Below are 14,269 nucleotides of genomic sequence, written 5' to 3' on the forward strand. Positions count from 1 at the left end.
TCCTTCCAGATGTGAAATCTCTATGATTATTATCTCCCGAATCCTGTTGCACCTTCAACAGCAAAGCATGTTAGCCATGCTCCTGCCCCAGGAGTCACACTGGTGCGCAGCCTCCCACCATTTTCTTTCTAAAGTATAAGTTTATCCACACTGAAAAGGAGCAGCATTCTAAGGAACAACCCTGCCTTAATGTTTAAGTCAGAAAGTCAGGAAAAAAGCATCTTTATCAGGAGCTCAGTCATTCAGGCACTTAAGCTTACTGTGCTGGGTTCACTAGTAAAGATGGGTAAAAGGGTGCTAAGTCGTGCCTCAACACCATCACGTTTCAGTAGCAGTGAGAAACACAGAGTGGGCAGTGCAACAGCACGCAGATACACTCATCACAGACATCACAGGTCAAGCTGAAACTATTTCCTCCAGACTCCAAACAAACAAATTCTTCTGTCACACCTGGAAACACCTTCACACACACACACACATCAGTCTATAAAACAAATAACACAGAAGAAATTGTTCCCTGTTCCAGCTATCACAGCTAAAGAAACCATCTCAGCTCCTTTCTAGCCTAACTCTTCCCATTTCCTTATGAATAAAATCTACTTCAGCTTCACCTTCCCTGTTTTTAGGAACCCCCACTGGCATTGGATTCAGGACTCCCATGGGGCCTGACATTTGCTCTTCAAGAAGATGACTTACCTTTCCTCTCCTTTCTATATTTTCGAAGTGAACGTCCCCAAAGGCATCGGTAGGAAGTTCCTTGGTGTGCTGCTTGTAATTCCACTTTTCATCATCATTGATCTGAGTGCCCTCTATATGTTGACTTTCAGGGTATCCGCACTTACACAAATTGCCCCTGGAAGAAGAGTGAATGGGCCTATATGACTTCTTTCCTTACCTTAACCCAAGTTAAAACATCAGCAGCTTAATTTGAAAGCCTACAGGACACTCAGAGTCAGAGCAGGTTTCAGCATCAGACACCATCAGATAACCTTATCAGCCACTAAACTTAAGGGTACAAATAGTTTCTTCTCCTTTCTGCACTCTTAACCAGGTAGGAAAAGTAAAAAGTTACTGTTCTGTCCATTATAATCATTTTCAATGTAAATCCAGGGTCTGACTGGTCTAATACATGGTCAAATCGAGAGGGAAAGGACATCTGCTTCTGCTCTTTCACTGCTGAGTAGCAACAAGGCAACTCAGAATCACCAACGTATCCCTCCACACAATGATGACAATTTGGGAGCACAGCTAATACAATTCTTACTCCTCTCAGTCAAAGGTAGAGCAAAAAGGAAAAGTATAGAGGCAGGGACATAAATAATAGGGGGCAGATTACAGGGATATGGCCCAGGTGTGGTCAAACACTGCAACACACTTCCTAGCAAGGTGGTCGATGCCCCGTGCCTGCCAGTGTTCAAAAGGCATTTGGATAATGCCCTCAACAACGTGCTTTCAATTTCTGGTAACCCAGAAGCGGGCAGGCAGTTGGATCTGATCTTCTTTGTAGATTCCTTTCATAAAAATGAATCTTACAATGTATGTTATATTTGCACAGCATTAAATTTATAAATTTTTATAATATAATATAATTTTTTATAATATAATATAATTTTTATAATTTTTATAATTTTTTTTTATAAATTGTAATTTATAAATTACAATATAGAGAGTGTGTGGTCAAAACACTTTGTAGGGCTGGGAGAAGCACCCCAGGGTACCTATCCTACCATTAGAATTCCAGTTCTTCTGACCACGACTGAACAATATCCCAGACATAAGCTAACAGACCAAACAAGCAATGACAACCAGAGGACTTGTACAAGCAAGACTGAGGTGAGGTTGCACTGCTGGATTCAGACTCCTGAGTCTGCTTCCCAAACAACCCCTGCCACATGGCTTAGCAAGAAGCAATACCCTCAGCTCCTGACACCCAACATCTGCAAAACCAGAGGAAAATGGCTGCTTACACTGACTTGCTGTCTTTTGTAAAGAAGACACATTCTCTCTTCTTAAAGTTTTCTCGAATGAAGTTGACCAAATCCTTGGGGGGGAAAAAAGAATTACTTTCAACAGGTTATGAAACAGCACAGACTTCAGTAACACCACAGCCAGTTCAAGCACAAAGTGAATTTGGTGTGATTTTCAAGTCTGCCTTCTCAAAGTGGTTGGCAGGGAGGAAAGAGAAAGCATTGAGGAAAACAGACAAAACACGAAAGACAGCTAAACATCACAAACAGGCACTCAAATAAAAGAGTGATATCAATACTTTTCTATCAAGCACAATATAACAGAACGTGGGGCTTCCCCCCATGAAAAACTTGAACACCAAAGCAGAATTTAAACCCTACGAATTGCCATGAAAAGCTTACTTGAATTTCAGCAGTTGTAATCCAGAAGACCCACATAGAAAACATCTTACTTGAATGCAGTGGCACCATGCAGTCAGCTGTAGACTAGAGAACACCCCATTTGCATGGATGGTTACAGAGGTTAACCCTGATGATACTTTCCAAACTCTGGTTAACTCTGGTCCATCTGACTGGGAAACCTCCATGAAAGCAAAGCTGACACATCGATGAAACATCTCCCAAGTTTATCAGCCATGTCCTGATACTCACGCTGTCATTGCACGACACATCTATGCTGCGAGACATGCTGGAATTGAGGAGTCTGGAACTCTCAAAATTGCCATTTCTTCGGTGCCTCATGGTGCCTGCAGAAACCTGGAATGGCACGGCAGAGGGGAAAGGCTCACTGCCATGGTCATTTCCTTCAACAGATAGGATCAGCAAGGACAAGGTGTCCTGGGAGGGGGTAAAGGGAGGGCTTATTCAAATTCAACATAAAAACTTCACATTGAATTGATTGCTAAAATGTGAAACTAGCACTCAGAGGAAATCTTTTCTCCTATTTCATTCCACAAGAAGACTTTCGTCTTTCTTTCCCCACTCAGAAAGAATTCCAAGTCAACATGCTTTGAGAAAGGAATGTATATTCCGCCACATACATCTCACTTCATCCCAACATTTCTCTCTTTCCCTGCCATCTCAGATGGGCACACTATGCTATTGAGTGCTCATATACAACGAGCAGCTTCTTAGTTTGGTGTGTGATATTAATAAGTGACACTTTCAATCACAGAAAATGAGCCATCATGTAAAAAGAAGTTGGACGGGGAGGACACCAGAAACTTAGAGCAGATGCAGCACCACAGCACCTCAATTCAGAGCCCTCACATCTGTCACCTGCTCCACTAATGACAGCCAAAGGATGCAACCAGAAGGACAGTAAGTAATTTAAAGTTCATTAACACGTCAGTCTCTGTACCAAACACACTGCAGTTACCCTCTAGAGCATGTAAGGGTGCTGGCTTCCCTCTGTGGAGCAGCCTCAGCTAAGGCGCAGAGCTGAAATCTCACTGCTTTCAATGCTGCCTTTTCTCCTGTCTCTGCTCCCACTGTGTACACTGGGTTCGTGCCTCAGGTGATACCACATGGAGAAAAAGCTGCCTCCCAGGTGCAGCAGCACTCATCCTCCAGCTCTAAAAAATCACCCCTGAGTGAGAATAGATCATTTCTGAGCACCAGAAACAACCCAGTGGAAAATAAACCACTTACTCACAGATTTTATCTAAAAGCAAAACTACATTGACTACCAGTCAAGGACAGCTGGAAGCAGCAGTCATCATTAGAGCAACTCCCAAAGCAAGAAAAAGGCAAGTTTTCACAGAAACATTTGTATTTGTATTTCACTATCATTACAAAAAAGCAGGTAACACAAAACTGGATTGTCTAAAGCAACTGCAAATGCACACCACCTCACTTATTTAGCTGCCTGATGATTGCATTGGGAGGCATAGTTAGAAAGAATCCACCGTGCAATTCTCGTTATTGCACATGATTTATTTTTGATGAAAAATGTTTATAAGGGCAAAATTCAAGACAAAAGATCCACGGGGAGAAATGAGTGTTGGTCTGGATTTGTGAAGCATTTATTGGCCGAGCTTTACTTCACTTGTTGATTTGCCTTGTAAGTTAACATTGAAAATGGACCATGGGCATAACTGTAAGCAGAGAAGATTAAATAGAAACAAGGGCATTAAATTATTCATTCGGAGCACTAAAGAATTTCAAGTTTGTCTCGCTGCATTTGTAAATAATTGACAAGAAGGAACGCGCTGCAAACAAAGTGAGAAAAGTTAGCGATGGTGCAAAAGAACCCTGAAAACCAGAGACAAGCAAAATGGATTTGCTTGTAAGTTTATGTGCTGATAGCACAGTGTTCAGCTGATATTTGGGAGAGAGACTTGTTAACTCCACGAGTGTCAGAAATAACAGCAGTTGTACATACTGTAAGAGATGTGACAGCTATAGCCTCTGCAACAGGCAAACATAATTCACTTTTCATCATGCTTCCAATCCACTAAATAGATAGGAAGACATTTTTTTACAGCACAGACTACTGCATCAAAGTGTAACTGTTTGGAACCAGCACGTTCCAGAGAATAATAGCCCTTAGATAAAAATCAGAATCATCTTCTAAGCTGTACAGCTAAGTATACGGCTTCCTCAGCATGCAAAGGAGCATTATCGAAGGAAATCTCTAGCCTGGAAGCAACCAATGGAAAAAATAGAACAGAAGTGGTAAACAATAAATTTTAATAGAGGTTTTAATAAACAGGCTTTTAAAAATATTGCCTGCAATTGAAAAGACTCGCTTCCATTTTCAGGAAGGTTTTAGATCAATCTAACCACTATTTGCAGCAACAGAATCCTAACAGCGGGCTTTAAGCAAAGTCCTCCAAACAGGAAAGAGTAGTGCTGAACTTCAGAGGTGCAGCAACCTCAGTTTCAGCATATAAAAAGCACACACTCTTAAGCAAAGGAAAAACAAAGCCTCACCATGTACGGGTGCAGAGCACTTACCAGAGTCTCCAGAATGTGCCCCAGCAATTCTACTGAAATCATTACTCAAAGAGGAAGGTTTTGATATACTTCAGCTTGCAAAGCCCCACCTTTTTTAATCTGTGTCATGCTTTCCTTTTAAGGGAGAGCACAGACAACAAGAAAATGCATAGGAATAATCAATGGCAGGATTACTTACCTATTCATTCACCAATAAATAATGAAGAAAGGCATACTTGCAGCAGGATGCAGGAAATAAATAACTGCTGCAGGTTATTTGCAGGAAGTGGAGAGCTGTTTCTGTTCCACCTGCTGCCAATGTACTCTAGAAACTGATAACAGTACTGCAGCTGATTTATCCTACCAACAGCACTACTACAAAGCCAGAGGTGTAAGAATAAATAATCAGATGTTAGTGTATCAAAAGATAAAACACAGTTCTAAAATCAACATCCATGAAACCATCCACTTTGGTAGAAGTCATTTCTACTGGCATGAAATTCACAGCAACTGCTTGGAAAGCCAGGATGCTCCCGATCTGCTCTCTCTGCAGAAGGCAGAGCTCCCCAGTGCGCCCATTTAACCACCCACTTAGGACAGATGTAATGGTGGGGAGCGGTCGTGTGGTGACGATGAGGACGTGCACAGGAGGAAGCAAACTGACTGGCAGGAGGCAGCAGCAGAAGAGGGAACAAATCTGCTTTCTCCATTCTGCTGCCTGGCCCCAGAGCAATCTGCGATGGAGATTTGTTTATCCAAAATTTCGTGTTACCTCGGCACATTTGCAGAGGTCTTCATTTAGAGGCTTAACTTCACTCTGCAGTTCCATAGAATCATATCACAGAACAGCTTGGCTTGGAAGGGATGATCTCAAAGATGATCTCTTTCGAATCCCCCTACCATGAGCAGCATAGCTAACCACAAAATCAGGTACAGATCAGGTTTGTCCAGAGCCCCATCCAACCTGGCCTCAAACAGGCAGCTACCATGGACTTCATTGCTCCATTTTCTTTCCTTCTTGACTTGGTATCCAATTAGTTCACCCACAAAACAAGGAACAAAAGAGAAGGAGAAACTAAACATTTAGACTCTAAAAGCTGCTAGGATCACAAAATGATGACCACGTGGAACTCCAGGAACTCACCAAAGCCATACAGCCTGTAATCATGACATATGCATGCTACTTCACCTCTTTTAAGACCTGTTACCCCATGAAGTCTATCCAAAGCTGGTAGTAAAAAAATGATTAAGAGTTCAAACCATTGGAGGCAACTACAGTTTGCAGTTTTCTTTCTGAGCAATGTCAGACTGAAGGAAAAAGTTCCCTTTGTTTCATTTCCTCCCAGAAATGTAGGCTGCAGTTTCACCATCCATGAGAGAAACTTCCCTTAGAATAGCACTGGCCACCCACCTTCTATTCAAGTCAGGAGGGAGTTAAGGCTGCTTGCTCTACGTGTGCACTCAGCCCGAAGACATAATTCATCATGATCCACTACCCTTCAGAAGCATAAGAAAACAAATCAAAGACTTGCAGCTAACTCTCAGAGGGAGCTACAACACTTCTGTACATCTTCTGCCTGGGAAGAATGGCTCTCAAAGCAATTCCTGGTGATGTTCTGTATTCACAATCACATTTCACAGGAACACAGTTTTCAGAGGCAGCCAGAAGCATCGTGGTCATGCACCCATAATAGGGTAGCACTGAAGATGCATCTTGACCTGTGGCTTATACCTGCATTGAGTCCCTTAGCCACAGCCCTGAGAAAGCAGCCCAGCTGACTGATAGCTCTCAAGATGAAGAACAAATGAGTAGATAAATGGGGAGCTCAATCCTTTGTTTTAAAAAGCAACTTCAGAATTGGGAAACAAACTCTTTGGTCTGGTCCTAGGTATAGGAAAATTGGTGAAGAGGTTTTAGGAAAACTTTATGGTTCTCAAATGCAGTAAATTTATCTGTACCTTAAGTAAGGGAGCAGGCCCCAAGCATAAGACAGACAATATTAAGCAAAGACAAGAACTACTGCCCTGACAACAATTTGTACTTCCCAGTATTTCTGCATTCTTTATCCAAGAACACACCTCTAAATATTCTAAACCTACACCAATTATTTCAAGTGGTGGCAAATACATTAATATTTACTGTATTCCAGTAAAACAGGTCTCTATTTCCACCAGAGACTTCAATGGGAGCATGCTGAACTCCACAGAGTTTGCTGTCCTTCCCACTCCACAGAACGTACCGAGAAGTATTTCAAGATAACTCCTATTTTGGACTAAATTAAGGTATTTCTGAGCAACAAAAGAGGTGCTACTATGGATTCTTCTTCAGACCCTGGCTAAAGAACCGTGCTCCTATGACCAAAGACATAAAATCTCTCATCCTCAGGACCAGCATTTAAAGACTACCTATGCCACTATCTATGAAGGAGGCAAGCACTTAAATCACTAAAACACAAACAGAAACAGAAGTACAAAAGTATTTTCCATTGTTCCAAAGACTGTAAAGAAGAAAGATCTCTGTACACAAATGAACCTTCTGAGTCTTTAAAAAAGAAAAAAAAAAAAAAAAGAGCTAAGTGTAAAGCAAGGAGCAGATCTAAGGCAAATGGTGCCTGAAGTGCTACAGGGATTTCTGAACCCTGCAGTCTCTATTGTGCAGAAAGTCTGGTGCTATGAGGTTCAGTAGCTCAACAGTAAATCATCCTCCAACCCAGGACCTATCAGAGCTTCATGGGGCTTTTTACTGCCCAAGGCAGAATTGGCAATGCACCTGTGAAGCTGACCAAAATATTACTTCTGTTTTTGTAGGTTTTAACACAGCCTCATTTCACCGTGCAGAGTTCAATTTTTTATGTCAACAAGTATCACAGGCTGACAGCATTAAAATTACCAAGCCTTGGCCATGAAAGCCACATTAGGGACAAGATGTTTCAGCTGAGCTCTGAGCCACATGCAATCAGCACTGTTTAAGAACAGTATCTCTGGAGGTTTTGACACTGGTGCTGCAGCATTCAGTGGCTATACAGGCTGATTCTCACCCAAAACTCACAGCAGAGCTCAAACAACCATACAGACGGGCTTTGCAGCACTATCCAAGCACGATGGATCAAATGGACAAAAAGGTTCTATTTCATCGTCATGCTTTCCTCATCTAAATTATCCCCACGGATCAGCAGAGAGAACAAGGTGCCAGCCACTCTTGTGGAACAGCCACGTCACTTTCTAATTACAGAAACAAAAACAAAGTGTTACATGGAGATTCACAAAATATACATCCATATATTTCTATCACAGAAATCCCCTTTGGATTTATTTTGCCTCTGCTAACGCATTTCTGCTGATACAGTCTCACATAGAAGCTTATTTACTGCGTGTGACTTGCCCTCTGCATCCCTCCCTCTTTGATGGCTTTCTATAATGACCTGCTTCTTCCCTTTTTATCCAAACAGCAGAAATTCACCTTCAGCAGGGGTAACAGCCTGCATGACTCTACCCTTTTAATAGCATGAGCCTGGAGGAGAAAACAGCCCAGTCTCCTCTGGGGAAAACAAATCTGTTTCATCACGTCTCCAATTCAGACACAGCATTTCTGAAGTGTTGTGAGAGAGGGAGAGAAAGCAATTAAAATTGTTTAATGTAAAGTATGAGACAGGACTTGAGCACCTTCTCAAAAGCATGCTGGATATAATTGGCACAAACTACACGACAGACCCGAGGAGAAAGAAGGATAAACTGTCATTTCAGTTTCATCCCCTGCACCTCTCCTACTGGTGGCTAAGGAGAACTTCTTAAGATTGTGAAAGGAGAAAGATCAATATAACAGCAAAAAGTATCCCACAGATGCTTTGAAATAAAGTCAACTCTTCAGATTAAACAAATGGACAAGGATGCATTTCCCCAAAACCACGTCCCACTTGTGACCAAGAGAGATCTGAATCCTTCCTGTGTGCATGGATTGCACTTCTCTTGGCCACCACTGCTATATAAGAGCTACAAACCTTAAGCTTCTGGATAGGAAGTCAAAACAAGTCGTGTGGAAATGAGGCACTTCCAAGCTAAGCACTTGGATGCTCTGCGCACCTACCAGCCACAACCATAACTCTCTTTGCTTTTGGACACTGCAGGCAATTTGTTGGCTTCAATTCTTATTTATAACCAGAAATTATACTTAACTGGGTCTTACAGTCTAATTATGTTTCTTGAGGTTAAGCTTTAATTATTAAGGCTTAATATATATTAAGGCTCAGTAAAATGAGCAGCAGCAGAAGGTGGTTTTGTTCCAAGAAAAGTCTGTTAAACTATTCAAACTACCACAGGTTGGGGCCTTTATGGTTCTTGGAAAGTGTAAAGAGCTGAAGCTGCCCCTGCAGAGAGCATTGCTCCAGAGATACAGAATCACAGAATGGCCAGGGTTGGAAGGGACTTTAAAGATCATGAACCTCCAACCCCCCTGCCACATGCAGGGCCACCAACCTCCAAATTTACTACCAGCCCAGGCTGCCCAGGGCCCCATCCAAACTGACTTTGAACACCTCCAGGGAATGGAGCATCCACAGCCTCTCTGGGCAGCTGTTCGAGCACCTCACCACTCTCATTGCAAAGAAGAAGTAGATATAGTAAAGATACAGCTCTGTAAACGAACTTGCTCATTCCTCCCTGCGTTCAGGAAGGCAAGTGCACTGTTGGAGATCACTCAAAGCTGTATAAAGGATTCGAAGCTCCAGTGATTCTTATTTCTTTCCAGTGGAAAGTCATATATCCAGCTGGCTGCTCAAGTCACTAGGATTTCATATTAATTACCAAAAGCAATTTTGTTATTTTTTAACCCACTGTTTTTCCCAGATGCAACACAGTGGTTCATCAAGTTTACAGTGACATAAATGACACACCAGTGCAAAATTACAGTGCTGTGACAATCACAGATACTAGAGCAGTTCAAAAAGGGATTACTAACAGTGCCCAACATTGCTAGGATCCCTCTTCCAAGCGTGCTGCTGGGATCACCGAAACGGGGCAGCTCTCCTGGATAACTCCAGGTGTTCCTTTGCAAGGCTACAAAGACTTCTTGATAGCAGAATATGAAAATGTGGCTATGACAAAACAGAAAGCTGTAGATCTACCCTCTCTCATTACTTATTCTGTTGTTCTACAAGCATTTAAAATCCTTTTTAACAATTCCTAAATGCAGACATTGATATTTATTTATAGTGTGAGAGCGCGGCGCATTTGGAGAAAAAATGGGTGAAATCACTGATGTGCATGTTAGCCCAGAAAGCTTTAAAAGCACATTTTTGTGTGAAATATTAATAGGTATGAACAGAACACTATCAGATTCTTTCTGTAAAAGCCTTAAAAATGAAATAAATCCACAAAAAAATAATGTCATTTTCAGCTTATGAACATTCAGAGTGATTGGTGACTGTGCACCTCAGGCTTTTAGGCACTTAATTTGATAGAAATGTTGAGAAGAGGGAGAGAAGAGTGAGAGAAGAGGGAAAGGAGCGATTTTGCATGAGATCACATACGTACAATTATACGGCATAAAGGCAAGGGGTATCACAACCTCTCTAGACTCCCCTTCCAGCATCCGAGCTCACTCACGCTGAAATTTGTTTCCTAATATCTAACTGCAACTTTCTGACTTCCTGTTTTTGTCCATTGCATTTTGCCCTGTTCCTACACACCTCGGAGAACAGCCTGGGTATGTTTCCCACTCATTCTTTCCGTGTTGGGCAGTTACAGACACTTTCAAGTGGCTCCATCACCGAGAACTAACTCTACACAGGTTTATTCAAGCAATAAAAATAATCAATTCCAAGGGCAGAAGAGGCAATGTACACTTTTTCCCAGGTCTAAGCACAGTTCTCGCAAGCAAAGTTTCCACAAGTCTAATGAGAAGTGATCTTTTTCTGTTGTACCAACTAATATCTACATCCCAACTGCCATCAACAAAATACAATTGTCTCTCCTACTGCTGGCTCCTAGTCAGATACAGCTAATGACACTTTCATTAACCTAGAATAAGATTTACTAGAGAAGGAGTCACAGAATCACTAAGGTTGGAAAAGACCACTAAAGATCACCTAGTCCAACCATCAACCCATGCCCACTAAACCATGTCCCAGGGCAAGGACACCTTTACCTCTTGTAATATAGAAGCTGGGTTCAATCAAACCTGGTGAAATAGAAAGTCACAGAAACTCAGGTGGCACGGAACACAGAGGATGCAGGAGCTCTTGCCAAGTCCATGGAAAAAAAGGAATAATAATAACAGCCACACTCCAGAATTAAGGTGGGAAAATCTGACTGAATTATCTGTGGCCACACGGAGGATCTGACTCCTGGAGCCCTGTAAAATACTAAAATCCTTCATTCTCTGCTGTCACTGGAAAGTCGGTTTGAGAAAAGTAGGACCAATTCCTTCTCCCCACTGATGGGAGGAAACTTTTCTAGAAAATTTGGCTGAGGTCAAGCTGAGCGAGAACTGCCATCCTAGATGAGACTGTACAGAAAAGTTTTGAGCTAAGGGCGGTCATAAAATATGAAGCATTAAAGGCAGCATTAATAGAGAGAGCAACCAGCTGCGCCAAGAATTTGAGCACGCAGAGAGAGAGGCAAGGAGACAGAGACAGTTAAAGGAATGCAACTCCTTGGGGATGGTCAGACTGATCAGGACACAGTTTCAGTCATTATCCACTGAAAACCATAGCTGAAAGCAAGCAAACCCTAAAAACCCTTTTTCAGACTCCTCCAAGGAAAAGACACTCATGGAAAATACATGCAGCCAAGTCATTATAAATTAGCAAAGATATATTTCTTTCATTGACCATAATTTTCTGTTAATTATTCATCAGCTGCCACTACCAAGCCTACGTGATTAAAAACACCACGCTGCCATCGATCCTGACAACAAATGACTCTCTAGAACATACTGGTCTTGCATGCGGAATTCAAACTTCTGTTAGGTTTTGTAATCTCCCCACGACTGGGCACACTTGCATCACAACTGGTATACCTTCAGCAGTTCAGCAGCACAAGGCATGCACTCATTCTTCCTCCAAGATGCCATATCCACAAGCTTAAAAAATGACTCAGCCCCAGAACCAGAAGCCTCTTCCTAAGAGCAGCAAGTGATGTAGTTGGGTGCTACACTTATTCTGCACTATAGCTATGTTGGATACCTTCTCCCTGGGAATGCCACGAGTTCCTGGTCCATCATTCAGCTGCAGCAATGTGAGGCACAGTTCTCCAGCTTCTGAACTCCGCCAATCTTGGTGCCAGCTGGAAGCATTCCCTACAGAAAACAGTTTCACCGTACAGCCACAGTACTGAAGGAGGTATCATTTTCTGGTAAAGAACAAGGCTAACAAAAGGCAAACATTATCTTCACACCAACCATTAAAATTACAGTCATTTTCTGTCAACTACAGCCTTAAAGATAACACTGTTCCTTTCATTGCCTCCTTGATGCTTCTTACCTCTGTGTCTGGAATAGACTCCAACAGAAGTTGAACACCCTCCAAGTTGAAGATGCACCATTGTTTCAAGGACCTGAGCCACCTGACTGACTGCAAACCACGGAGAGTGTAGTTGAGGGCATGGGGAGGTTCTCAATCCAGAAGTTGAGGGGGAAACGTGTGAGGAGGGCACTGGTGAGGAAGGTCAGCAACTGTTTGCTGAGATGGCACAGAGCTCAACAGGGCTTCTAAAACCGTTTGGTTTCTCCTATTTGCAGATCAGCATCTGCTTGGGAGAGATAAGATCCACCAAAACCTGTTTTGGGAGGGCAGTACGATGGTGTATCTCTCTGAACTGCACGTTCCCCAATGAACACTGCAGAGTTACGATGTTTTAAACTGGCCGTTGTGGATTTTATGTTTTACAGAGGATATTGGCATGGTCTTCCCTTCTTTTTCTGCAGGGAGCCAAGCATTTCAAATACAGTTTCCTCCTTGTGGAACAAGCCAGTCTGAAACAGAACTTTGTTTCAAACACCGTGCTCTTGGGCATTCTTTGAGAGCTGTCATTACTCTTCCCACTGTAACACCTATTTCTTCTAAGATTTCAGTAAATGCTACAAATAAACGATGCTCTAAGAAGACCAGCAGCAAAGTAGTTATACAAATCAATCCTTTTCACCTGGTCCAGCCCCACAAGCCTCAAGCACAGGCTTAAGCAAAACAATCAACCGCCTCCTCATCCAAGACTTCAGCCATTCACTAACCCAGAAATGCCATATAAAAGATGAGGGAACAGATGGGTCCTAACACAATCTTACCTCTCCACAACTGATTTAAAGGTGGAATTCTTTCCCAAATAAAGAAAAGCACACAGACCAAAATAGACATAAAGACAACTTCAAACATCTAACTTACAAATGCAGCTGCCAGCAAATTATTTTGCATCTCAAAAGAGCCTCAATCAAGCCAGCATCATTCAACCTTTCATACTGCAAATGCAAGCTTTAGAAAGATCCGTTCTAAACTTTCACATCAGCTTCAATTTTCCAGCTTCTCTGGTCTACCAGAAAGCTGAAGCCACAAAAATAAGGCATGTGTTAGGAGCTGCCACTCCCTGCTGTGAGAGAACACATTCTTGATCAATTGAAAAAAAATCATGAAAGCATTTATGATTTCCAGTTTCTCTGGAACTGCTGAGAAAGTTTTTCACCATTAACAGTTTGTATTAGCTAGCCTGGAATCTGCAACCAACAGCATTTAAAAAGTAATTTGAAACTGAAAGCATACTTTTAGGGAAAGTGTCTCAAATGTCAGACAGATCTATTAAAACAGCCCTTGACAGACTAATTGATAAACCCTTCTTTTTTTAGTGTGATATTTGTATCGATTTTTTAAAATAGCAATCCCATTACCACACATTATCAGCACAGAGAAGCAGCTCTCAGAGTATTTAGCATTGCAACAGAACAAAGCAAGAATAAGAGGGCAATCATTTTCCACCTCATAGAAAGCAGGGTTAAATGCGAAGGAGCTAGATCAACACTCGGTGTCAGAAAATGAAATCCATCTCTAAAGCAGCAGCAGCGCTGACCTCTGTTACTCAAATCCCTTCCATGCTCTCTGCCCTCTTCCCAGCAGCCAGCTCTAAGCATCACCCTGCCCCTGGGCTGCCTCCTGAGCTGTCAGTCCTGGAAATTCCCTTTCTAATCTAATTCTAAACCAGTTCCCATTGTCACAGTGCTAAGGGCAAGGGAGGAGAACCAAGAGCAAACAGGCATACCCATGTGGAGCTGATTCACCATAAACACAGGGAAAGACACACCAGAAGATAGATGGGAGAGGCAGACATTTGTCTTCGCAGGAGTTTGGATTTCCAGGACCAGAAAGACTGCTTCCTCCTCTCAC

The 14,269-nt window shown here is 42.2% G+C and overlaps 1 protein-coding gene across 1 annotated transcript in view; it reads right to left on the bottom strand.

The window, feature by feature from the left end:
- The window catches only part of TRPM8 (transient receptor potential cation channel subfamily M member 8), a 41,660-nt gene extending 29,517 nt beyond the window's left edge, over nt 1–12,143 (bottom strand). The window contains exons 1-4 of the mRNA XM_042822340.1: nt 12,086–12,143; nt 2,619–2,723; nt 1,968–2,041; nt 697–853 (exon numbers count right to left, since the gene is read on the bottom strand). Of these exons, the coding sequence (XP_042678274.1) occupies nt 697–853; nt 1,968–2,041; nt 2,619–2,708 (321 nt within the window). The 5' untranslated portion in view covers nt 2,709–2,723; nt 12,086–12,143. The remainder of the gene's footprint in view (nt 1–696; nt 854–1,967; nt 2,042–2,618; nt 2,724–12,085) is intronic.
- Nucleotides 12,144–14,269: the final 2,126 nt, after the last annotated feature.

The sequence above is a fragment of the Centrocercus urophasianus genome, unplaced genomic scaffold (assembly GCF_019232065.1).
Source record: "Centrocercus urophasianus isolate 14NV4802_14NV808 unplaced genomic scaffold, USGS_Curo_1.0 seq_20, whole genome shotgun sequence".
NCBI classification, from domain to species: Eukaryota; Metazoa; Chordata; class Aves; order Galliformes; family Phasianidae; genus Centrocercus; species Centrocercus urophasianus.